This window comes from Penicillium hordei (assembly GCF_028827395.1).
Source record: "Penicillium hordei strain IBT 12815 chromosome Unknown utg000005l_segment0_segment0, whole genome shotgun sequence".
NCBI lineage: Eukaryota > Fungi > Ascomycota > Eurotiomycetes > Eurotiales > Aspergillaceae > Penicillium > Penicillium hordei.
In genome coordinates this window covers 1,942,993-1,967,378 of record NW_026623146.1, presented here as the reverse complement: position 1 = coordinate 1,967,378, position 24,386 = coordinate 1,942,993, and the positions used below count along the sequence as shown (strand labels likewise).

The 24,386-nt window shown below is 46.8% G+C and overlaps 8 protein-coding genes across 8 annotated transcripts; 3 read left to right on the top strand and 5 right to left on the bottom strand.

Moving 5' to 3' along the window:
- Positions 1-1,075: 1,075 nt before the first annotated feature.
- Positions 1,076-2,961, top strand: N7537_009688 (putative transporter; the record flags this gene model as incomplete). Its single annotated transcript, XM_056900742.1, has 5 exons — positions 1,076-1,330; positions 1,387-2,556; positions 2,618-2,736; positions 2,795-2,878; positions 2,937-2,961. 5 exons carry the CDS (start codon positions 1,076-1,078, stop codon positions 2,959-2,961), a joined length of 1,653 nt encoding a protein of 550 aa, XP_056749410.1.
- A 191-nt stretch (positions 2,962-3,152) lies between these two features.
- On the bottom strand, positions 3,153-3,598 carry N7537_009687 (uncharacterized protein; the record flags this gene model as incomplete). Its single annotated transcript, XM_056900741.1, has 2 exons — positions 3,153-3,414; positions 3,507-3,598. 2 exons carry the CDS (start codon positions 3,596-3,598, stop codon positions 3,153-3,155), a joined length of 354 nt encoding a protein of 117 aa, XP_056749409.1.
- Positions 3,599-7,788: 4,190 nt separating this feature from the next.
- On the bottom strand, positions 7,789-10,279 carry N7537_009686 (putative phosphoinositide-specific phospholipase C; the record flags this gene model as incomplete). Its single annotated transcript, XM_056900740.1, has 4 exons — positions 7,789-7,954; positions 8,355-8,958; positions 9,014-9,776; positions 9,875-10,279. 4 exons carry the CDS (start codon positions 10,277-10,279, stop codon positions 7,789-7,791), a joined length of 1,938 nt encoding a protein of 645 aa, XP_056749408.1.
- A 713-nt stretch (positions 10,280-10,992) lies between these two features.
- Positions 10,993-11,842, top strand: N7537_009685 (glutathione S-transferase family protein; the record flags this gene model as incomplete). Its single annotated transcript, XM_056900739.1, has 2 exons — positions 10,993-11,041; positions 11,094-11,842. The coding sequence occupies 2 exons, from the start codon at positions 10,993-10,995 to the stop codon at positions 11,840-11,842; spliced, it is 798 nt and encodes a 265-aa protein (XP_056749407.1).
- Positions 11,843-12,106: 264 nt separating this feature from the next.
- Positions 12,107-12,891, bottom strand: N7537_009684 (mitochondrial 54S ribosomal protein mL54; the record flags this gene model as incomplete). The annotated part of the gene is made up of 2 exons (XM_056900738.1): positions 12,107-12,357; positions 12,411-12,891. 2 exons carry the CDS (start codon positions 12,889-12,891, stop codon positions 12,107-12,109), a joined length of 732 nt encoding a protein of 243 aa, XP_056749406.1.
- Positions 12,892-13,620: 729 nt separating this feature from the next.
- On the bottom strand, positions 13,621-14,931 carry N7537_009683 (NAD-dependent epimerase/dehydratase family protein; the record flags this gene model as incomplete). Its single annotated transcript, XM_056900737.1, has 1 exon — positions 13,621-14,931. One exon carries the CDS (start codon positions 14,929-14,931, stop codon positions 13,621-13,623), a length of 1,311 nt encoding a protein of 436 aa, XP_056749405.1.
- A 750-nt stretch (positions 14,932-15,681) lies between these two features.
- Positions 15,682-16,991, top strand: N7537_009682 (spherulation-specific family 4 protein; the record flags this gene model as incomplete). The annotated part of the gene is made up of 3 exons (XM_056900736.1): positions 15,682-15,902; positions 16,052-16,409; positions 16,671-16,991. 3 exons carry the CDS (start codon positions 15,682-15,684, stop codon positions 16,989-16,991), a joined length of 900 nt encoding a protein of 299 aa, XP_056749404.1.
- A 4,278-nt stretch (positions 16,992-21,269) lies between these two features.
- N7537_009681 (endo alpha-1,4 polygalactosaminidase) lies at positions 21,270-22,247 on the bottom strand (the record flags this gene model as incomplete). The annotated part of the gene is made up of 1 exon (XM_056900735.1): positions 21,270-22,247. One exon carries the CDS (start codon positions 22,245-22,247, stop codon positions 21,270-21,272), a length of 978 nt encoding a protein of 325 aa, XP_056749403.1.
- Positions 22,248-24,386: the final 2,139 nt, after the last annotated feature.

The following is a 24,386-nucleotide window of genomic DNA, read 5'->3' as shown; positions in this document are numbered from 1 at the left end:
TCATTGCGGGGGTTCACGGTTCTTGCGGGATGACAATTCAGCATCAACTTTCCGTTATCATCGCGAGCGAGCCGACGAGCCTGCGGGGTTACGCGAGGAAGGTTGTATATTGTATAGTATATCAGCGTCTTAGCATGTTATGTTGAGGATGACGTGATAAAGAATGGCGTGCGTCCACTGACAATCGCCGTGATTTGAAAGAGTCGAGGTTATTCGTAGGCTCGACCTCGATGGGATGTGCCATTGGGTCTACTATGGCGTGATACATAACTTCCCTCACGCAACATTTGAACGTTCTTTCTTTCTTTTTTTGCATTTCGTTATTTTTGACTTGGTATTTTAACAGTCAATGCTATATCATGTTCAATATATATACACTCTGTAGTCAATGTTTTAAGATTGAATAGATGCCAAGATAGGGTATAAGGACTCCGCACCCCATATAACTACAACATATAGTTAATATAACTAATATGACAACTCCATACCCGTACAATAATATATTATATTTATATTATACTTTCTATGGAGTATATCATGTAGATCTTTCATGAAACAGGTTGAAGTTTGTGAAACACCCCTGCTTGATTTGACTCGGCCGACTAGTGGACTCTAACGTCACTTTCACTACACTTGCGTGATTCAGCCAAGCCAACACCCAACCACACAACATCCGTCGGCTCTTCGTCTATTTTATTGAATGCTCATTCCTAATTGCTTGAAATCTCTTATATTCGGACACATTCCGATCTACAATATCCACGATCCCGCGGGAGGCGCTTCCACTTCGAGCCTAGGCCTCCCTAGGTCAACCTACTAGGTCGCAATTGGGACTCTAAATCACCCATACATGTCACACCCGGCAATTGCAAAATTTTCTGTTATCAATGTTGTGAGATTTACCTTCTCGGCTGGCCCACGCATGGAGCGGCCTAAGCGAGACATCTGCTGAATATGGCGTGATAAGTAAATGTTCATATCGCCTTGCTACCTTTATAGGGGTTAATGCCCATCCAACCAAACAATGCTTCTTTTCTTCTATCCGTAATCTAACTTCCGATCCCGATACTCCGAGATGGCGGCTGAAGAAGCCAAGATAACGGCCTCCGATGCCGAAGGCCGTGACTCTAAGACTGCCCCAAGAGTCTCATCCGCGGAGTCTTCGTCTTCGTCGACGTATGAAGGTCCTCGTGCCAAGCAGACCGACTGCGCTTTCGATACCACTGAGGACCCCCGGTTCTACAAGCCCATTCCTGAATATGAGGGTGCCCATCGCTGGGACCCGGACTTTGAGTGGACAGAGCAAGAAGAGACAGCCATTGTTAGAAAGGTATGGGTTATTGAAGCCCACATGTGTTGTGTACATAATAACTGACCGTGTAATAGATTGACTGGCGCATTTGCACATTTGCCTGTATAACTTTCTTTGCGCTCCAGCTAGACCGTGGAAATGTCGTCCAAGCCACATCAGACAACATGCTAGACGACCTTGGCATGACCACAAACGATTACAACACTGGTCAAACAATCTTCTACCTAACATTCCTCTTCGCCGAGCTGCCCTCCCAGCTCATATCGAAATGGGTCGGCCCCGATCGCTGGATTCCCGTGCAAATGGTAAGCTGGAGTATCATCGCCTCATGCCAGGCATTTATCCAAAACAAGAGCGGATTCTTCGCAACCCGTGCTATGCTCGGTCTTCTCGAGGGTGGCTTTATTCCAGACACCATCCTCTTCCTGTCATTCTGGTACAAGTCCAAGGAGTTGCCTATCAGGCTCAGCTTCTTCTGGATGACATATGAAGCAACCGCAATTGTCAGTGCTTTCCTTGCTTTCGGCTTCCTCCACATTCGCCAATCGGATGGCACCGGAGGCTGGCGATACCTGTTTGCCCTGGAGGGTTTGATTACCGGTTTGATCGGCATCGCCGCTGCATTCTGGATGCCACCTTCGCCAACGCAGACCGCCGGCCGGTTCCGCGGTAAGAATGGCTGGTTTAATGAGCACGAAGAGAAAATCATGGTTAATCGTGTGCTCCGCGATGACCCTAGCAAGGGATCCATGCACAATCGCCAAGCCGTTACTCCCAAGCTCCTCTGGCAGGCCCTGAAGGACTACGACATGTGGCTCATCTACCTGATCGGCTTGACTTGGATGATCCCCAACACACCGGCTACGTCGTACATCAGTCTGGAACTGAAGTCGCTCGGTTTCAGCACTTTCAACACGAACCTGCTCACCATCCCGGCCTATGTGATCTTCATTGCGAATTTGCTATTGTGGACTTGGGTATCAGAGCGCTTTAATCAGCGACTTCTGCTTGGTGTCGGTGCTGAGCTTTGGGCTCTGGTTCTGTTAATCGCGTTGGAGACTATTTCTGAGAGTGCCGGTGCTTGGGTGCGTTGGGTTCTGCTGATCCTGTTGATTGGCATGCCTTATGTGCACGCTATTATTGTCGCAATTACATCCCGCAATGCAGGCTCCGTGAGGACGCGAACGGTGGCTACTGCTGTCTACAACATGATGGTGCAGGCCAGTAGCATCATTGGTAACAACGTGAGTCCTTGTTCCAGTTACCTTATGTACTCAAGCTATCATAACTAACTATCCCGTCCAGATCTACCGCACCGAAGATAAGCCGTATTATCACACCGGTAATAGGGTCCTCATGGCTCTTGCGGTGTGGAGTGCGGCAGTATTCATCGCTGCCAAGATTTACTATGTGAGGCGTAACAAGTATGTTAACCCATGTACTCTGATCAGTCAAATTACATTTGCTAATATTTTCTTCTAGACAAAATGCTGCTATTTGGGATAAAATGTCCAGCGAAGAGCGGTCACGATACGTGGTTGAGAACAAAGACCTTGGAAACAAGAGGTATGTCTAGAAGTTGTCTCTTTTGCTGCACAAGTGAATGCTAATGACCGCGTTACAGACTGGATTTCCGATTTTTGCATTAGATACATGACTACACTGTCTGGCATATATATGATTGGATTATAGAGGCAACAACTCGACTTCAAAATATCAAATAGAACAAAACAATGAGCTGAGCTCATTCGGCATTAACGTCACCAAACCGTTCATCAACGGATTTCCAAAGTAGTAAAAATGACCAATATATGGAGTATAAACAAAAGTGGCATCCTTCCTACTCTCCAATCACATACTCACACCCTTCATTCCCAATCCAAACCTCATGAACTTTACCCGCAGGAACATCAACCCTCTCTCCAACACGAAACGTCTCCTTTTTAACTTCCCCATTATACAATTTAGCATTATCATCAGGGTAAGTGATCGTCAGAGATCCACGGCGAATAAGATGTGTTGTTAGACCGCTATGCGAGTGCGGGGAATAATAGACGTTGCTGACGTACAAGGTCAGCATCGGTATATACAACATACACTCGCTGATGAAGGATCGATTTGCTGCCGGTGACTCAATCGGATACTTCCCACCTTGGGTGTATCGTCTCCACAAAAGAAATATCCCTGCACGTACCTTCCATCTGTCCAGGTGAAGATATGTCGAAACCCCCATTCGCGGACGAGACGCTCGCTCTCAGCGCGTGTTCCGGTGGGATACTTCGTCATAACGGTTTAGATTCTGTTTTTCAATGTGCGTTTTTTTTACGGATGCAATGGAATATGCAAATGGAAGTTGAAGGGTGACGTATACGTACTAGGTAAATGCCAAGTCACGGAGCATTTCCCTTGCTGTTTTTGGGCTTACCGCTTGCCGCTTTATGAACATCGAGCCTAGGAGTACAGGCTTGTTGGCCTTGTTTTGACCTGACTTTGTTATAATACCACATAAAATGCATAGGTAATGACACGAGAGAACATTGTAGAATACGACTCACCCCGAAGAGCTTCGTCACTTCGAGATTTGTCGACCGTTGTAATTAGACCCGGCCATAACCGACGGTGTGAGAACCAAATGGCAAGACGAATCTACAGAAGTACAAGATGCTAAGACTAGTGACCTATTATATTGTGACTTGCACTCTTTGGTCCGATGAAGACACCTAGAGTCATTCGTGCTTGTGTGGGTTGACATGCTCTGTACTTCGTAGAGGGTTATATATCAACTGAGCTTTTTTTTAACCTTCTCTGCCTACCCCAGGATGCATTTTCTCTGATGTCCTGCCCAAAATATAGAGATAGAACATATCATAAGCACCCTAGTCATATCGATGCATGTATTCAGCTCCACAACAGTGTCTACTTAGGGGTAGTGGCTTACTGAACAACCGTCCCGCCCGGCACTCACTAAGCATGATTTATACACTTACTTGGTTTGAATATAATTACTCTAGGGTAGATCTGATCCCGTATTCATATCTAAGCAATCTAGGTCCACGGGTACCTAGGTAGTGAGCCTGCTCAGCTAAGCCTAGGGGCGCATGGACCTTCGCTAAAATAGCCTCAGGTCAGATAGGAAATCACGCTCCAGGTATCTAAATACGCATCATAGCTATATTCACACACAAGCACACACACACACACACACACACACACACACACACACACACACACACACACACACACACACACATATATATATATATATATGTATGTATTACGGTAGCGTTGGAGTTGTTCCTGGTTGCGCTCTGTACGTTATAAGGTATAGGTGAATGATGTCATGTAATCTAGAGACTCCCACGTGGGACTATCTATTATTTTATATGTACATATTGTATATGCAGGACAAAAGTACTTGAGGAAGCCCAATTTAACGTGAGTTCTACCTGATCTAATAAATCCTCGTACTTGGGCCGATGGTAAAGATAGCACCCGATTATATTGGTTAACATTATCGACTGAAGGGAAAGCAAAAATGTCGTATCTCATTATCAGAAAACGCTAAAGAAAAGAGAAATGGAAACAGAAATACCCCGGTAGAAACCTATTGCGCTTTCGCCTAAGGTTTACCCAACGCCAAATAAGGGTGGGGTGTCGATCTCCAGAATATCCGTAGGCCCTCCGTGTGTTCGGATCTATTGGATTCATTCTTGAGATTCAAAGAGTCTCCATATCATTGGGAGATGCTATGATGTGAAGGAATCAGATCATGCCCGGAAAGCATGGGTGCATATGACTGCACACAGTCTTTTTCGTCATGGGATATGTGCAACACAGGATCCCGAGCGTATCAGGCACAAGGTGTGTGACAGATGTGACAGTTCTTGCCTGGGATAACCCAAACTTCTTTCCCCTGCGCTTGGCAATTGGGGCATCGCACACCTGGCATCTGTGGGGTAATTAGTATGTTTTTATAAAATCACTGGAAAGTATCACGTTCATGACGCAGAATGGGAGTACGAACCTTGGTGGCGGTAGAGGAGTTTGAGCACACCGGAACGGCACATTTGGAGGAAGCCATGGTATTTAGGTATTTCGGTGAAGAAAGGAGTGAGAAGGGTATGAATAGAGTTCTTTGCCGAAGTCCGAGGATAGCGTTAGATTTCTTTTAGGTCGAAGTCTGGAGACAAAGTCATGGGAATAGGATGAGGAGGGGTCCTTATAAGACCTGGACAAGGGAAGAAAGAGAAAGCGAAGAATAGATCTAGTTCACACCGGCTAATCAAAGGCAAAGAAAAGAATCAAAGAATTAAAAATAATTAATTAAAATAAAAAATAAAAAATAAAAAACCATAATAAAAAGAAAAAGAAAACCCAAAAAATGTAATCTCAAAATTAATATCTAAAACTTAGGACACTCGGTAGTTCCCGCTCAGCTCACTTCTTGTTTCCCCAATGATATCAACGAGTGATAGTAGATGGATGTTCGTCCTGACAGCTTGGCTTTTTGCTGCACGAACATTAGAACCAAAGATGAACCAAAAACAGGGTTGTCACAACCCCTTTTTGTACGCCACTGGCCCACTAAAGCCAATCACAGTAACGTCGGTACCTTCCGAGGCTTCTAGTCCTGGAAGCTCGTGATGTTTGCTTCCTAGAGCTCAATCACCAATTCAAGGTGATGAGACAAAGTAATGCATTCAGTGAGCCTCGGCAACTTGCATGAATTCACCGATACTTCAAAAAAAAAGGGGGAAGACTAGGATTGCAACTCTCAGCACATTTAAGAGTTGACGTATCAACCCCAGAACCTTATGGCATATCCAAGATGGGTCTAGTGCTCGGTCATCCTCGGTCGTCCTAGTGCCGTGATTGGCTGACTGGATTCGACATGGGTCCCCTCCACTCCTCAAATGACGATCCCGTCCGATCACTGGCTACATCGATGTGGCCCGTTTGTCCCAGGACATATTCTCACCCTGTTATGCATGCAAATTTCAAGAATGTGACGCATGAACCCCTCCACTATCTGTCAATGACAAATACCTGTCTGAAGAACGATATCGATTTGTTCACTAATTACTCTATGGCGGTAGAAATCTAAGATCAGCCGTGGACATCTCGTATTATCCTTTAAAATGACGTGTGATCGTATTTGGCCACAACTTATCGGAGGATTTACCGGTCAACTTGACTTATCTGTTAGCCCCCACTAGCCATGTTGATCAATCTGATGCATATCGCTTGGCACATTGATCACTCTTAATGCTGTGTGGTCTTCAAGGTGATATTATTATACTCCGTGGTAATTTCAGGCTTTACACTCGGTCTCACCGATCTTCTACATGATATATAATATGAACCCCACGGTGGGGGAGCTATGGCTCGCATCATGCAAGCTTTTTTTTTTTTGAGTTCACCGACGTACTATCTGTACATATATGTAGGCTAACGTGACTGGAAGTCCAAGGTCGCACTGTTATCCCACGTTCTTACCCATGTCTTGCCAACAATCCTCTTTATTTAACGCCCTTTTGCCTGTTATATTCCGTCTTACCTGTCATCGCTACTTTTCTCTCGCTTCTCGGGGTCTCATAGTAAGTTGTCACATAGCTGACCTAGCAAAATAAAGTGACCATTCAGATCTCACTGAAGTAATATATGCACATCTACCTTAGTGCTCCTCGGGAAACTGACATATACAACCCTGTTTCATCATACCCATGCGCGGCATCGGTACAATGCATATCATGCGGCTAATAATTAAAAAGTGATATATGACACCAGCACAACACCGCATACAGCGCGGAGTAGGACCTCCACATGCACTCACTTAAGATGCCAACACATTGCTGCTCAGCTAAAACAAGATATGATCTACTCTAAGATTAGTCGTCGTACCTTTACTTGGAGACCCTCGGCAAGAAAGTGTAAGACCAAGACTAGTGAGTCCTTTCTGTTGACTGTGTTTTTTTTTTTTTTTTTTTTTTTTTGGCCAAACTGTTGTCCACGCCTCTACACAATGCAATCTTGAAAATCTAGGAGAGGCTAGATGCTAACGTGCCATTGTTTCTGTGTTACGTCCTCGAATCAGATATGCAAGCTGGGTGGCATGATTGCATCTCACAATCACGATCGCTAAGCTGTAGCCTGTCGCTTTTGGTCATGCCGAAATGACATCGAAATGAGATCGAAATGAGCTTGTGATACACATGCCGAAGGACTTATCACATTTGTCAGATGTTGACGTGCCTTCCTGTGAGTTTTTTGCTCCTGGTGCTCCTAATGTGGAAGTGCGCTGTACGACATGATGCCCAAACTCTGCCCAAAGACAAACGGTGGTATTAGCGCTGTATCTCTTTGAATGGCCTCTTCCTTTGCCGAAATATCACAATTTGTCGTATCCATTACGTTAATACTATTAACAATTGGAAAGACCAACGCAGACACTTTCGGTGATAACATATTCTGGCTAGTTAAGTAACCTGCTTCACAATATTAACCAGCAACACACCACCACTCTTCTCACCAGCGCATTCGTGGAGATGAATCAGCCGATAGCCTTCCCGCAGCCGGTCAAGTCGGATGCAAGCCCATGCAGCCAATGGATCCCGACCGATCTCGTCGTCCTTGATCTTGATCCTAAGAAGTAGATCGAGTCAATGGCTTGTTTATACATAATGCTTGCATCTTGGAATGTGAAACGCATTATAGGGCAGTGGCATGGTAGTGGGGATTCTAAGAAAAGCAATAGGCCGCCTTGCTAAGCCCAAGCCCAGATAATGCATCGTGCTACCAAGCGGAAGCCCGGAAGAAGCAAATACTAAGCCCTGTCGTCATGTTTATGTGATGCGAGAAAGAGCATGCGTTCTTTGACGGGTATCACAATGCAGTGTTTATGCCTGCATACTCAAAACGGACTCATGTGACAGAAGGTAGAAAGGCAGCAAGGGGAAATCTTGTCGAGCAAGGAAGAGGACAAAGTACGAGGCAAATTACTCGATACATCGATGTAAGCAAGAAATCGAAAAGAAAGACTAACCGTAGGAAACTCAGCTCCTCAATTATTCCCGTCACGGTCGGGAACTCCAATTTCTGGCCCTTAAAGTCCGGGTTCCGACCTGAAGAACTCTTCGTGCACCGTCTGTAGCTGCTCTTCTCCGTATCAGAGCTGGCGTCATCCTGGTCCGGGGTAACATCGCCTTCGGGCTCTTCGACATGCAGCTGGCAGTTCACATAGGGTTTGAATCCCCTCTCGCTGTGGTCGCCCGGCGGCAGAGAGAGATCTTGGGCGGCATATATCTCGATTAAGAGGGTCAAGCTGCGGCGCTCGATGACATTGGTCGGAGAACCTTTGCCACTTCGGTAGCCGGAGGGCTTCAGTCGCCAGCCGTGGGTTCCAACAAACATTCCGTGATTGAGCATCATGCCCTTATCAAGGTTCTGCCAGTTCAATGCTACCAGTTGGGCACCACGCCGCCAATAGAATGTTGGATCAAGGTTCGATGAGGTGACTCGGAATGCGTACGGGTAGATACGCATCATAGATGTTCGGTTGTGCTCGAACAAAGCGTCGCGATGGGTGACATGGGCTTCTCGCGCTGCTTTCTCGGAGAGCGAGAACACATGGAGAGGAACTTTGGCCTCTGATGGTCAAATTAGTATCGCCTTCATGACTATATCTACAATGATGATGCATACCTGGTTGATCAAAATGGCTGAAATGATACGCGCGCGTATAAACTGCCATCTTGGCCAGAGCGTCAAGAATCTTTGATGGCTTCGCCGGCTGCTGCCCTGAGGACTTATCATCGGAGTTCTGCGGCGTCAGAGCTTCTCCCTCGGGTTTCCCGTCCTCGGCACCGAATGGAATGCATTTGCTCTTAATCAAGATCTTCTTCTTCAGATCAGCTAGCGAGGGAAGTTTTCCATCATCTGGAGGAGCATCCACGAGAAGTCCTTTCCACGCCTCCAACATGATGTCAACCATCGTCTGTTGCTGCTCAAGAGATGCATGGACCTCGAGACTAATAACCAGTGGAAGATCACTGGTAACAAATGCGCTGTCACGGATTGCATAGCAGATTTCACGGAATGTGGTTCCCTTGGTTAGGGTATGGCCATGCAGCACACGAGGCTCAACAGGAACGGGCATGTGGCTCGTCGCGGTCTCTTCGTCTGATGATCGCTGAGGCGACTTGACGGATTTGCGACGAAGGACACCACCAAGTTTAGCTTCCAATCTCGACGACAATGACCCTTTCTGTTCTTTGGCGGGGTTTTTGTGGCGACTCTCCCCAGACTTCGTCTTTTCTCTCAACTTGTTCCCTATACCCTTCCCTTCTTCCGTCTCCGAATCACTGCTGCTACTGTCGCTATCTCTCTCACTGTCGCTTGAGTTCGGGGTGTCCGATTCTCCGTCCCAGACATCAATCTCCACGGACCTGCAGCCGCGGAGGAGGACCTGTTGGAGCATGAGTCAATCATAAACTCCAGGTCCTAGGAGGTCATAACATTCATGGGGCGTAAATGGTAGGATCATTCTTCGAAGTATCAACTCACAGATGTATAGGCACTAGCAGCAGCGTCACTGTACAGCTGATTGCCCGTCAAATAAGTGTTGTGGCTCGACGAGATAAAGTAATCTGAAATGGGTGCAGAAAGATCGAGGGCTTCTTCTACTGCCATCGCAGACGAGTTCGCGTCCTTCATGTATGCACGAAAGGCATCCATAGAAGCCAAAACGTCGGCAACTGGCTCGGAAGAAGTTGCAACTGTAGTGTCGTGTTGCATTTCTTGGAGAAAGTAGTTTGTAGTCGGAGCATATGCACCAACAGACTTGTAGATCTTCTGGATATGATCGTCCAAAGTTGGGTGGAATTTGTCCACGGTGTATGACGGTGTCTCGGGTGGCTCGTGGAGTACTAGGTGTTTAGCACGGTCCACGAGAGCTTCAACTTTCTCCATTTTTGCACTGGTATATTGGTGGGCCATTCCGTTCCGGTAGGGAGTATGCTAGGAGATGCAACCTTATGGAAGTTCGGTAAGTGGAGGGGTAGGATTATTGGCGAAGGATTGCCCCGCTTGTTTCAGTGTGGCAGGTATATATTTGTGAACTTAGATCGAATTGACCATCAATGTATCACGATGTAGAAATGACATGTCGTGGATGTGAGGAGAAAATCCTAAAGTGACCCGTGCGTCCAACTCCCCACTGCCAACGTGGTGCCCCTCTGCCAATATCATCGTGGACACTTTTAACTTTCGACTTTCAAATGACCAAATGTCCAAATGTCCAAATGAATTCCTGATGTGTTTATCTTTAGTTCGAACATGCAAATGGCTTGTATGTAGGAAATGTGGATTTTCACAAAATATGGATTTGTTCAATATTATCTCGCTTGATAGATTCATAGATTCATATATTCATATATTCATAGCTTCATCGCTTCACACGAATCATGAAAGTATCAGATTGATAGCAAGGCTATTATCTAGTAACAAAAGACCGAAAAGCCTTTTATCAGCAACTACGTATTCCCGGAGTTCCGCTTCAGCTGATAAATCAAATGCCCCGCTCCTGAGGTCTGTTGTATATATAAGTAGAACTACATGTCAACAATCCGGACACTCATTTCAACTTCAACTCTAAGGATATATAATTTACGTACAATTACACAATGACTGAATCCAATATCCATTTCTTCGACCTCCTATCAGACCTACCCGGTACGGACTAACCCCAAAGTTAGATGATTCTACAGACCTCTAACCTAACCAGGCCCTTCCAAGTCATGGTCTCCCAACACCCTCCGGACCAGAATGGTCCTTAACTTCAAGGGAATCCCCTATACCCAAAGCTGGGTATCATACCCCGATATTGCACCTTTACTCAAGGCTCATGGTGTCCCACCTGGCAAATCAGCGACACCTTACACACTACCGGCAATCAGCCATAAGGGGTCGATAACGAGCAACCCAGACGGTGTGCTCATGGATTCCGAGCCGATCGCCATGTACATTGACAAGCTGTACCCATCACCTCCGCTCTTCCCCTCCGGCGATGCAAGCTACTCGCTCGTGATCGCCGTGCAGAAGATAGTGAGCTTGATCTCACCGAGTTACAGGTTGATGGTTATTCCCAACGTTCCATCTGGACTTGATGAGCGCGGACGGGAGTACTTTATCCGGACGCGCACTGTGGCTTTCGGGAAGCCGCTTTCTGAGGTTAGGCCGACGGATGAGTCAGAGTTGCTTGCTTTGTGGCAGATTATCGAGAAGGATGCGGAGGCGCTGATTAAGATGCTGAAGGGTAAGGAAGGGAAAAAGGGGCCATTTTTGGAGGGTGAGAGCGCTGGCTATGCGGATATGATTCTCGCTTCAATTTTGGCTTGGTTCCAGCGCTTTGACCAGGATATCTTTGACAAGATGCTTGCTCTTGGGGAGGGGGAGTTCAAAACGCTTTATGAAGCTTGTTTGCCCTGGCTTGAAGGACAGGGAGAGGAGAAGGATTGGCCGATTCCCCAGTAAGTTATACACCTCGACTTTCTCAGCGATGGAGGTGGCTGTTCGGGATACTCTGCGGCGAGCTTAGATCTAAGACAAGTATCATTTGATATATAGCACAATCGAAAAAAAACAAATCAATGTAATAATACATCCCGGATGCTCCAGAGAGCCCGGTCTATCCAATATCCAACAGTATTGAGGCGGTTCTAGGCGCCTGCGACACAACCCCAACAAGAAAAGTACAATCGCTTTCATGTGTTCCACTCGAATTGATATAGAACGAGCTTACAGACCGCGGAGGAAGTTGGACTCCTTGATGGCCTTCCGTCTGGCATCGCGTGCACTCTTGATAATTTCCGAGCGCTGTTCGAAGCCTTCGGTGGCATCGGCCATGGCATCCGCTGAAGGAGCATCGCGGTTGTAGGGTGCGGGGGTGATATCGTGAGCGTGGTGGTGAGCGGGGATCTTAGCAGCGAGGGGGCCAGTACGGGCTGCCAGCTTCTTTTCGTAACGCTTTCGTTGCTTCTTGTTCAAGGCTGCGACAGGGTAAGTATCTTAAGAACAACCAGAAATCCAGGAGATAACTTACTGCTTGGGTCAACACCACCCTGCTTAGTCTTTGCGTCCTTGGTGGAATCTCCCAAGAGGTTCCATAGCCAATCTGGGTACTCAGAATCCTCCTTGGCGAAGACATCCGGCTTGTTCTTGAAGTAGTTGAGTCCGTTCAGTTTGGTTCCAGCCGGGCAGCTGCTCGGTGGGCGCACGGCAGTGGGTTTTGTTGAAGCTCCCGGGTTGGCATCGGTGTGGACACCTTCGGGGGTGCTCAAAGGCTGAGAAACGCCGGGGGTAGCGGAGGAGATGGCGGACGGGGTTGTGAGGTCTCCGACCGTGGGTTGGCGGGGGGAGGGCGGAGAAGGAGTAGCAGCCACAGAAGGGTTGTTATCACTGCTATATGAGCGGAATTGGCTGCGAACCAGAGGCAGCTGGCGCGCGCATGCTGAAGCCGTCCGAATCACTGGCTGCTGGTTGAATCGGGACAACATCGTCGTGCGGCAGCTTTTGCAGATCATTGTGACGGGACAATTCAGAGAAAGATGGAAAATAGGCTAGGACAGTATTAAAAGGTTCAAGAGAATCCTTGGACGACAACGAATCCCAATTGTGTTGAAGATGCAATAAGACACGCGCGGAGACAGAGCTGTCGCAGAAAACTGCGGCCATATTTGATGCCAAGACGGAGATGGGTCACGTGATACGACAGCATATATGGCGTACGGCAGCTTCATTTCTTGCTGCAAGGCTCTGATCTGCTCGTAGATTATATTTGTCGCAAATTTATATCTTCGGTGCGCCACCACTCCCAATATTTCCTGTCCTGACGTCGTCACCCACACCAGGTGTGTCCAGATGTAATATTCTATATCACGTGATAACACACATCTCATCTAGTGAACATCTGTTGTAGTTCCTAGTTCTCGGTTACCAGTGTTCTCTGAAAATGCCTCCTACAAATTCTAAGGATCCAATGCCAAATTTTGTGCAATTCGCATATCGCAAGAAAGCGACATATATAATGACTCTGTGCACCCAAATGGGAAAATGTCACACGGCCCGATCGGGAATGCTCGCGAGTGATGCAACTCTAATTAACATGCTAAAATAACAAACAAATAGACAATGACCATACTAAAACACATGCATCCAAAGGGCCATTGTTCCAGTGAGTAGGTATATTAAGAACAGGCGGGAAAGCAAACAAAACACAACTGTGATATCGGACCCACAGTACGAGGACCGCGCTATGAAGACAGACCACTGACATCCAAGAAATTGCAGATGTCCTGGCATGCATCCTTCAGGCTCTTTTCTGTCTTCCATTGAAGCTCTTCCGTCGACCGGTCGACGACCGCAACGCAGGCTCCAACATCACCTTCGCGACGTGGCGCAGCACGTCGAGGAATGGGCTTCTCAATAACAGACTCCATAGTGCTGACCACATCCATCACGGAATTACCCTTTCCAGTTCCGAGGTTGAATGTGCGGAAATTTTCTGTCAGCTTGCCCTCGTTGGCCGAACTGAGCGCGGCAATATGCCCACGAGCTAGATCACTAACGTGGATGAAGTCACGGACGGCAGTGCCGTCTTCGGTTTCCCAATCTGTCCCAAACATCGCGAGTTCCGAATACTGGCCGGTCATGACTTTGACAACGACGGGAAGCAGGTTTGTTGGCGCCTGTCTTGGGTCTTCGCCCAAAAGACCGGAAGAATCACATCCAACGGGGTTGAAATAGCGGAGTGCAACAATAGTCCATTCGGGGTCTGATGCGGCCAAGTCGGCCAGGATGGTTTCACACATCCATTTTGTGCGTCCGTACGGGTTGGTGATTCCAGTGCATCCAGGTTGGATGGATTGTTGTGAGCCTGCGTGATCTGTGTACAACTCTTCCTTGTGAACACAGAGTTCCTCCTTCAATGGAAGACCCGAGGTTGCGAGAGTTCCGTATACGGTGGCGGAAGACGAGAAGATGAAGGTTTTGATGCCGAAGTCTCCAAGTGTTGTGGCAAAGTCGACAAGCCCGCTAACATTGTTGGAGTAATACTTCAGTGGCTTCCGAATACTCTCCTCCACCGCTTTATACGCCGCGAAGTGGATGACTCCGGCGATTCTCGACTTGGGAGTTCCCCACCTGGATGGGAGCTGGTACTCCTCAAGCAGCGGCTGAAGAGATTTGGTGTCACGATAATCGTGTGCGTGCAATCGGAGAGATGGCATTTTCGTGCCATTCTCCTCGTGATGCTTCTTGGCCAACAGGCTGATACGGTCGAAAACATTCTCGAATGCGTTGCTAAGATTGTCGATCACAATAACGTTATAGTTTGCCTTGAGCAGCTCAAGCGTGGTGTGACTACCAATGAAACCGAGACCACCAGTGACAAGAATGTGGCTTTGCAAAGGGATTCTGCGCAACAAGTCATGGATATTGTCGAATGGGTCTCCAGCCTCTGTTGCGGGCGTGTCGACGGCGATGGGAGATTGCACAGGACTGCTTGCATTGGACCTTTGGGGGCTGTCCGACCTCGAAGAGGAAAGTGATGTTGGCTCAATCATGGCGGGAAGTCGACAATGAATGATAGGTAAGTTATGCTACCACTTCAAACAATGAGAGAAAAATGTTTTATACTATTATATGACCAAGACTGAGATATCCTAATTCTTCGGTGGGCCCTTAACCAAGGTTTTATACAAAACAAGCGAGGTACCTGCGTTACCTCATTCGGATTCTCTGTTTGAGTTCATATATTATGCCATCCCTTGGCGAATGAGGGTCTAGCACAGTCCCCCCGGCAAAAATAGAAGAAAAAGGAACAAGAGGAACAAGCATAAGCGGAGTAAAAAAAGCACAAAGGGGGGCAGTAGGCACAACTTGGAACAAAACCATCGGGCAGGATGCCCCTTGGTGGGCCAGACATGCGGCTGGGCCTATATCATTTTGTACCTCCAAATGCCCTAAGTGTCTCTCTGCCTGTAAGTTAGGGCCTCAGCCCAAGCTAGTATAATAATGGAATTATTATTGTTTTTCTTTTTTCTTTATACCTTTTTTTAAAAGATATTTTCTTCGTATTTTCTTTCTATTTCCGACGTCTCAGCCAAGCCCTTTCCGCATATGGTCGAGGCCCCCAGATCCATTTTTTGACCGGAGAGCCACTCAGCCTAAGGTCGTGTTGACCAGCAAGTTCTTTCGATGTGTATTTTTTTCTTTTTAGTTGGCCACCAGTTTTTGGAAAATTCTTGCTCATATGTAACCGGCAATGCTCGCGAACCCACTTTCTTCATTTCGACTTTCTTTCTGTAACCAATATGTCTGACCCCGAAAAACACGTGAGCAAGCGGACATGTCTTAAGTCGAAGCGTTCTCGTTTTATCACGGCAATCGTGGTTCTAATTGTGATTATTGCGGCCGTTGTTCCCTCCGTTGTCGTCACTACTCTTAAGAAAAATAACATGGGTCCCAAGGCGAAGGTTTTCGTTCCACTCTACGTATATCCTGCTCCTGAGGCGTGGGCTCCGCTGGAAAATGTGTATGTTTCTAACCCATTCCATCCCAATTCCCTTTTCCCTCCCAGTTACTGGACTGCTTTCTATCCCGGCCGGTAGCCCGCCACGGGCATTATGCCGCGCCGTTCTGGCGTCAAACCATACCATCACATACAGCTACTGAACGCCACAGGATATCTACCCACCCCAATGTCAACTTTACCGTTGTAATCAATCCAGGAAACGGCCCGGGGCCTGACTCTCTCCCGGATGGCAATTACACTCGTGAGATCCCAAAGCTCACTGCTTACCCAAATGTGCGTCTTTTGGGCTATGTGTATACCTCATACGGAAAACGCAACGTTTCTGCTGTTCGCAAGGATATCCAAACCTATGCCGACTGGCCGACTAATTCCTCCAACCCCAACCTGGCGGTCCGCGGAATCTTCTTCGATGAAACACCTCAGCAATACGAAGCTCAAACCTTGACGTATCTGCAAGGGCTGACAGACTTTGTTAAGGACCTTACGGATCTTGGTCCTGATCAATTTGTGAGTATTGCAATTCTTCTGAAACCGTATTCCCTCTCCCATACGATACATCCCCTGTCTCGCATCATCTTAGACCTATATTTTCATTTCTTTATTGTTTTATCCAATTTTGCTTTTTTTTTATTTATCTCGGTATACGAGTCTCATGTCACTTGAGACACACTATGGCTGTATTAACTTCCATCCCAACCTGTATCATAATGGTTTCTTCTTCTTCTAGGATACATAGGCGAAGTCCATTGAGCTAACCAAAACTACCAGGTTGTCCATAATCCTGGCGCTGTTCCTGATTCTCGATACATAGCAACAGCAGATTCAACCGTTGTGTTCGAAGCTGCCTACACTACGTTCCAGGAACGGCAAGGCGCCAAGCTGTTCACCAATATCACGGACAGCAATCGTAGCCAACTATGTGCCATTGTTCACTCCGTGCCTGATGCTGTCGAGGGCAAGGCCCTCCGCAGTCTGGTCAAGCAGGTGCGCCAGGTCGCGGATGAGGTGTACATCACCCATCTTAGCACAGACTATTATGCCTCCTTTGGTGCCAAGTGGACTGAGTTCGTCGATCTGATGGCAGCTTAAGTTTTTGAATTTCTGTCTTTAAATTACTTGCTTCAGTATGATGTGCACTGGTGAGGTAAATTGGCTCGAGCGAGTATGTGCACATATTCTTTTGGTATAGCTAGCATGTTTTTGGTTTTCACTCATTTAGTTTTCACTCATTTGGTTTTATGATTTTACGAGTTGATTTTTATATTACTTAGTCCATTTGAATTTGCATGATTTGCAGCAAAGTGTGGAATGAAAAATTTTCTCTTCCACCTTCTACCCTGTCAATGCACAATTGCAAGCTGTCTTTGTTAAAGGTGAGCTATACTTTTTAGGTCAAGGTGGAGTCCACTGGTGGAGAATACATGTATTGTGTATTGTAGTAATTTTCAATTCGGCATTTTTCTTCTTTTCGTCTTTTCGTATGCAAGAATAAGATACACTAATCAAAACCACTAAACCCCAAAGGTAATTTATTCCGACCACTACCGAACTATTCGTCGATTGGAACATGTAGCAAAGCAAAAGTATGGTTGGATCGCGGAGCATAGGGATATATCTAAAACTGGAGACTGGGATTTTCAGGGCATCCGCTCGATACGAGGTATAAGCTAAATGTGGCTTAACCTGATCTGGGATGACTTAATTTGGCTGAGGATGTAGAAATGCTCAAACACCTTCCTTTTCTAGGTCTCGATCCAGACCATATCTTTTTACAATGTCTCTGGGTTACCGACCATCCGATCGATTTATGAGACCTGCAGGTAGCATTCCAGAGGCCCACAGCCAATGCCATCTCAAGACTCAGAGAAACTCCCAAAATATCCCTGCAGCATTGGCTTTGAACTATCTTGGCAGGGTATAACATCCAGCCATTCAATTGGCAATGGACGCCATCCTTTATTCAAGTCTGGGATATATTCAACTGGAACATCTTGAGACAGAGTCTAATTTGTTATATTAAGCCACTTCCTCAGCTAAAGTACAACGTATGTTCCAAGTCTCAGATGGTGTAAAGTGGTCAAAGTCTGAAACAGCAGCGTGGGACACGACCTGAACAACAGACTTCGAGTATTAGCATTTACTATTGGCGTAGGTCATGGCTATAATCTCCACACATATTTTCCGATACAACGCTGCATTGGAACAGGAACAACGTACGGAGGAGTCCGTACGTATGTAGGTTTAACGTGGAACAACCGTGGCTGTGTTGAGTTACAAACCCGACCTGTCCCATTCCACCAAGGTCATTTAACAGGAACTAGGGCGGCGTGGGACGTTGTTACACCGAGATATGACACACAGCCGGCAATTTCAATGAACCATTCACCCGTCCCCATTCCCAGTCCTTAGTGAAATGTAAAGTACTACAGTTGCGGACAATATTTATCCTTTGCCTGGAGATGATTCTGTACGCATCCTCTGCCTCTTGAGAACCAGGTTTTTCCCTGGTAGCTCGCTGTAAGATGTAGTTTGCAGAACCCACCCTGCACACTTCACCCTTGTTCTCCAGATTATGCGTACTATCTGTACTCCGTAACTCGGGGCGTACTCCTAAAATTGAGCGCCGGTGGCGGAAGCCACTACCTCGTGGCATGGCCGGGTATTTCGGAAGCAAAAGATCTTCGATCTATCCCTTGGCTACGGTGCTTCTAGTAGCCGCTAGGGAGAACTGGACTAATACAGTAGAAGTATCGTCAATCGTTCCTACCATGAATCGCTGGTTTGTTTCTATAGGACCTTGAAGTAAAAATAATTTGACTACTTACAGACTGCGACTAGTCGATCGCTGGGCGCTAACAACACAAGTGTGAAAGACCAGCATTTGGGGGAAGTAGCGGAGGGCGCCGGGATGCGTTATGGCTGCAACACGATCGATCAGCTATAAACATGCATGGGTGGATGGACACTTCTAAATCTGAACAAATGGCGAACGGTTCTTTGCACGTGCATCCAGGTTGGAGGTTCAGTTTGCATGGCGTTTGCCATGCATCCTTTCAAAACCCCACCCATTCAAATCGCGCATCCACATATTTTGGTGAACGATGGGTTTTGAATAGTCCGATCTTGAATAATTCTCACCTAGTGGGACTAGATCGAGTGGCTATTCTAAGCGACCCACTATCCTCCCACTTCGGGCATTAGTTTCCGTCACAGGAACCCTGGACCGTGTCGCAGAGATTTTCACCGATCGGAGTGAACATTATGCGAACAAGTGGAGGGAACGCATACATAGCCGCTGAGGCACCAAACCATTCATCCTTGCGGTTGCGGTCAGGAACGTGGAGATCTCTCTGAATGAGCCACTCGGGTAGCCGATCTTAGCGCCTTTTCATCCCTTGGGTCCTTGTATATGGTGACCACGCGAGGCGGAGAGCTTCCAAGGTTCGCCTATTATTGGTAGGCGGGTATATCACACATGGCTATGCCGAAAGCAGACATGCAAAGAGTGAAAAAAAAGCCACCCCAAAAGTGATGGTGGATTTCTATTGGCTATTCTGATTGGGAGTGAGCATCGCCTGTTCACCGGTCTTTGTATTGAGATCGGCTGTGAGACATACAAACCTTGTTATGCGATGAAACGAGGTTGAACTATGGTTGGTGTTAGGAAAGTAGAACTGCTAGACTCTTGACCGTCCAATGATTGTTTTCCCCAAGTGGTATGTGTGAAGTATAACACAATAGATTAAAACAGTACGACATAGTTACCTATCTCGGTAAGTAACACATGACTTCAGTTTCAACCCCGGGGGGGTTATGCAAGGAGCTCCCATTGGATTTATGATGTGTCCATCATGAAAAACAGTCTCATCCACACTAATGGCGGAAAATACTGGGGAAATCGAGGTCTGAGCAAATACATGAGTACCTGACAAGAGTTACACAAAATACATATAATTAACGGAATCGACATGTCGGTATGTAATTAAACAACCAAAAAATACTTTAAAAAATACCCCGAACACATACTAGTATGAGCAAAATTACCGGATGGATCCACTTCCCCAAAGGCCCTAAACGCAATCGAGGATTCTAAGAACGAGCTCCCGAACCTAACCAATCTGGCCAGTGAAGAGCTTTGACCCACCGCTCCAACATATCCATATGCCAAGACTACCAAGACCAGCAGAACATATTCTGTTACTGATCAAGTTCCACTTGGGAAACTCCATGCCCCCCATCATTGTGCTAGAACTCATTTTGGTTTTGTTTCATTGAGGCCGATTGGGCAAAGAGAGCGAATCAGTAATTGCTTTGTTCTACTCCAAGGCTAGAAACAAAGAACCCGATAATTATACCTATGGTGGCAAAATACAGGAGGAAATGGACATGGATCATGTGCTGTTACCTAAATATCCGGCTTGGCATGTACCTAGATATCCGGGTGATCCAAAGCTTTAATACCTTGTAAATAAAAGGAAGAAAAAAAAAACAGCTATTGCCGGATGGCGGATCCGGCATAGAAGCCAAGCCTTAGTGCAGCAACCTCCGATTTCTCCGCCGCATCACCCCAAACCGGGCAGACAGAAGACTCGGGGAATTGGACATATCCGTTGGTGGCAGTAGTCATAGTCACTGGAGACTATAGTCCATGCAAAAAACGCCGCTAGGGGTAAGAGTGGTTTTCGCCGACGATGGGGCTGGTTGTGGCTGCTCTGGGATGAGCTCATTATTTGCGCTAGCATTGGTACTAGTGCCACCCAGTACCAATGCAAATTTACGACATGTGTGCTAGAAACAGGCTGCTTTTGTCGGAGTAAGTGAGCCTGAGCTGGGTCCAGGGCATACCCTGGGAAGGAAGCTGTCGGGTGACTGTTGTAAGGCTAGCGGGCTCCACTTCGGGCGTGATGTAGCGATTATGTGCTCGCATTAGGGTTAATTATTGTGATGGACGTGCTGGGTTCTCAACATGGCGTTTTCGCTTTCGCTTATTTAGGCTTGCGAGTTGTTGTACCCCTGGTCTTGCATCTCGTCGCTGTCATTGAAGGTAATGAGAGCCGAAGGTGTCATTTTTGAGCGGGTTGATAGATTAGACACGGAGCAAAAGGCGCGCTTATAAAGGTATCAAGTGCTGGCAATGACGAGTTCGTTCCAGGAACTTTTGATATCTGGGCGTCATGCACTTCGGAGCGATTTACCAATTTACTCCTTCTGTTCAGCCCCTAGGACCAATGAATACGCAACGCTTAAACAGGATTAAGGAAAGAAGTCATGGATGGTGGTACTGAAAATATCACGTCGTGTTACTTATACATGCAATGTCAACTCATGGTTAGATATGACGAGCCCACTCCAAGCACAAAACCCCAATCATGAGCAGTATTCAACCCAATTATCCAAGTCCATGTTTTTGATGACAGTTGAAAAGTTTCCAGAGCTGTTGGCCGTACAAGCAGATTTCGCCTGGCTGGTCGTCACCGACTCGTTGTCGTTGGTAGAATCGCCCTTAGGGTACTCGATGTGAAAGACAGGCTTGTCCGCCTGGATGAAGGACGCGTAGGTATCACACTCCTTGAACTCACCACACTGCTCATTGACACACCATTGCATATTAGCAATGACAGAGTCAATAATACCTCCGCCATTCTTCAATCCAACCGAGAGACCACGGCTGTGAGACTGGGAAGCAAGCCAGTTCACGTAGTCGATGGCCTGGGCCTCGGTGAGATCAAGACCGTTCTTGTTGTCGTACCCGTCGATGTTGTCAGGATCGACACCGTCGCAGCCCTTCTCCACTGCGATATCGAGACGTGCCTCCATGATTTTACGCACGTTGGGGGACGTGACGTTGAGCCATTTCTCGCCGGGCCATCCGTCGAGCTCCAAGCCCTTATCTGCGGGGTGGAAGTCGCCGGCGTCAACGCGCCAGTCCTCAAATGAGCCGGCCGAGAAGTAGCAGATCACTTTGCGGCCCATTTTCTGCAGATCTGATATGACGGTTTTGTTGTTGTCGAAGAGATCAATGTCGTAGATTGGTGCGTCAACCGAGGTGGAGATCGGTGCGGCATCCCCGGACTTCAGTATAATCTGCCACTTGGTGCCAACAGCTGGCTGCCATTTTACGGTTGTATTTGTTGGCGTTGTCGTGTTTGTCGTACCGGAACCGGTACCGGTACCCTCATTGTTGTTATCATTGTCATCGTCTCCGCTGTCCTTGAGGCCAATTCCTAGTCCGGCGCCTAGTCCGACACCCAGAGCAACGATGACGAGAGCGACGGTTCCAAAGACAAGAACCTTCTTCTTAGTCGACCAAGCCCACCAGCCCGTCTTGGATGACAAATCACCCATTAGGGTAGATTTTGAAGCGAGAGATTAAACGATAGAAGAAGTTTAGCTGTTTCCGTGCAATATATTGGTAGAATCAAGTATGGTGACTTAAAAGTCGTGGGGTATTTGGATTTAATGAGAGTATGGGGTAACCCAAGGGAAAGAGAGAGAGAAGAAAAAAGGAAACGAAAAGATCAGCACTAACTCGGGAGATAGGCATCTTTAAGCTCAAAATCAAGGGCCCAAAGCGCAGGTCCGGGGGGCTAAGGGAGATCCTCCATACCGGAAAGACCTGGATGCTACCCTGGAAAAAAGCAAAACTCAGCCTCAGATCCAGAAAATGCCTGTTAGAAGTCCCTGAAATTACTTGAACGGGTACGGCGGAGATCAACGAAAAGGGTACAAGGAAATGAGGATGCCTAGAAGGCGAGAGGGGGCCAAAGGGGGCGGTAAAGATCCCCCCACCTAGGTCAAGCCCCAAGGTGAAAGATCGAAAGATAAAATAAGGTGGTGGAACCTGCTGATCTGATCTACTAATTGGATTATCTTAATCTTGATATATTATCTATGATAGAACAATACCTTTTGCCAATATTGAGAAAACCAGTATTGTAAAAAAAAGGAAGAGAGAGAATAACAAGCCACAGGAGCTCAGGGGTTGAGAGTTTAATTTCAAATCGCCCAGGATAAAATCTTGGAACAAAGCTATAATAGGCTGGTTTGTCTCCCAAAATAGCCCAAGAGAAAAAAAAAAAAAGAGAGAAATCTCAGTTTGCCAAGCACTACGTAGTACTCCGTACTCTACTTGCTACTACTCCACGTGCTGGATTTGGGCTAGTGAAACCTCAGCCGTCTTGTCTTTTTATAAACAAACGTGCCAACAGCACAAGAAAGACTTGAGAGATCGAAAGGCCTTTGCACTTCCAGTGTCATTTGGAACATTGCCAATAACCAAAAGGATAGATGCATGTGCTGGCAAGCGCCTTAGCCTTAATGTCGTAGAATCACAAAATCGGGATTGGGTGTTTTTAGCCGTCACACCCACGGTACTAATGTATTGTGGTATTATACTGGTAATTACCATGAAACTAGAACAAGGAGCGTTTTTATAAACACCGCCGGTATTTTGCTAGCCCTAACAAAACAGGCTTTCGACCGCCTAGATCAATTTTGAATGCTGATGATCAGTCATTTTCAGGCCCATCCATTACTAACTTGCCGGGCTTCTGGTCGAGGACAAGGATACCACATCATCCGATGCCTTGAAATCTTCTCGGGATGACGCTTATGTGCAGAGACAGAATAATGACATTTAGATTTGGAATACTTGCTATCGTAATTTTGAATATCACTACCAGTATTATTACAACATACAAAGTGCTGCTGTTCCTATTACTGTCATTTCCTATTCTGTATTTCGGATTGAACGATTTTATAGACTTTTCACCCTCCTGCATGGCCCGCTCTCTCCACGGCCCTTTTGGGGGCCAAGCATACCGAAGACGCTAAAATAGACTACCAGAGAAAAAGCCGAACCCGATGGCGCTAGTCCCAGATAACCCAATCGCCTAATCTTTCCGAATCTCTTGGACGCCACACCCGCTAACCGAAACAGGTCCACAGGGCTGGGCAATTACAAACCTGAATCTACATGAAATTCATTACTTCGGAGTATCGGTTTTTGCCCGAGAAGTTGAAGACCTCGAGCCCATGCCAAGATCACGCTTAACAGTTTCCAAGGTCACAGCTTGACAACTCACCTCACGCTTGGCCCGTTTGATGATTCTTGATTCAGATGTCTGTCTCGCTTAGAATGCACGCCAAGGAGTTTTTTTTTTTTTTTTTTTTTCCTTCTAGTTCGTTCCATGATCTCGTAATATTTGTCCCGGCACCTCCGCTGCTTGGGATAGTAAGGAATAGGAGAAAGAAAAGAAAAAGCGACAGTAGCAGCGGAAGTCAGAGTAAGCTTCAAAAGCCGAGCTCAGCCCCAGCCGCCGGCTTACATGACTACCAGGTACGAAATAGAGCGCATTAACTCCGAGGCCGACAGACTGTAATTTCCGGGAATGCATGGAGTCTGCCAGCGGACATCCCCGAAATGCTGCCATTTTATGCCCTTGATTCCAAATTTAGCATTGAGCCTCCTTGTCTCCGGAGCGT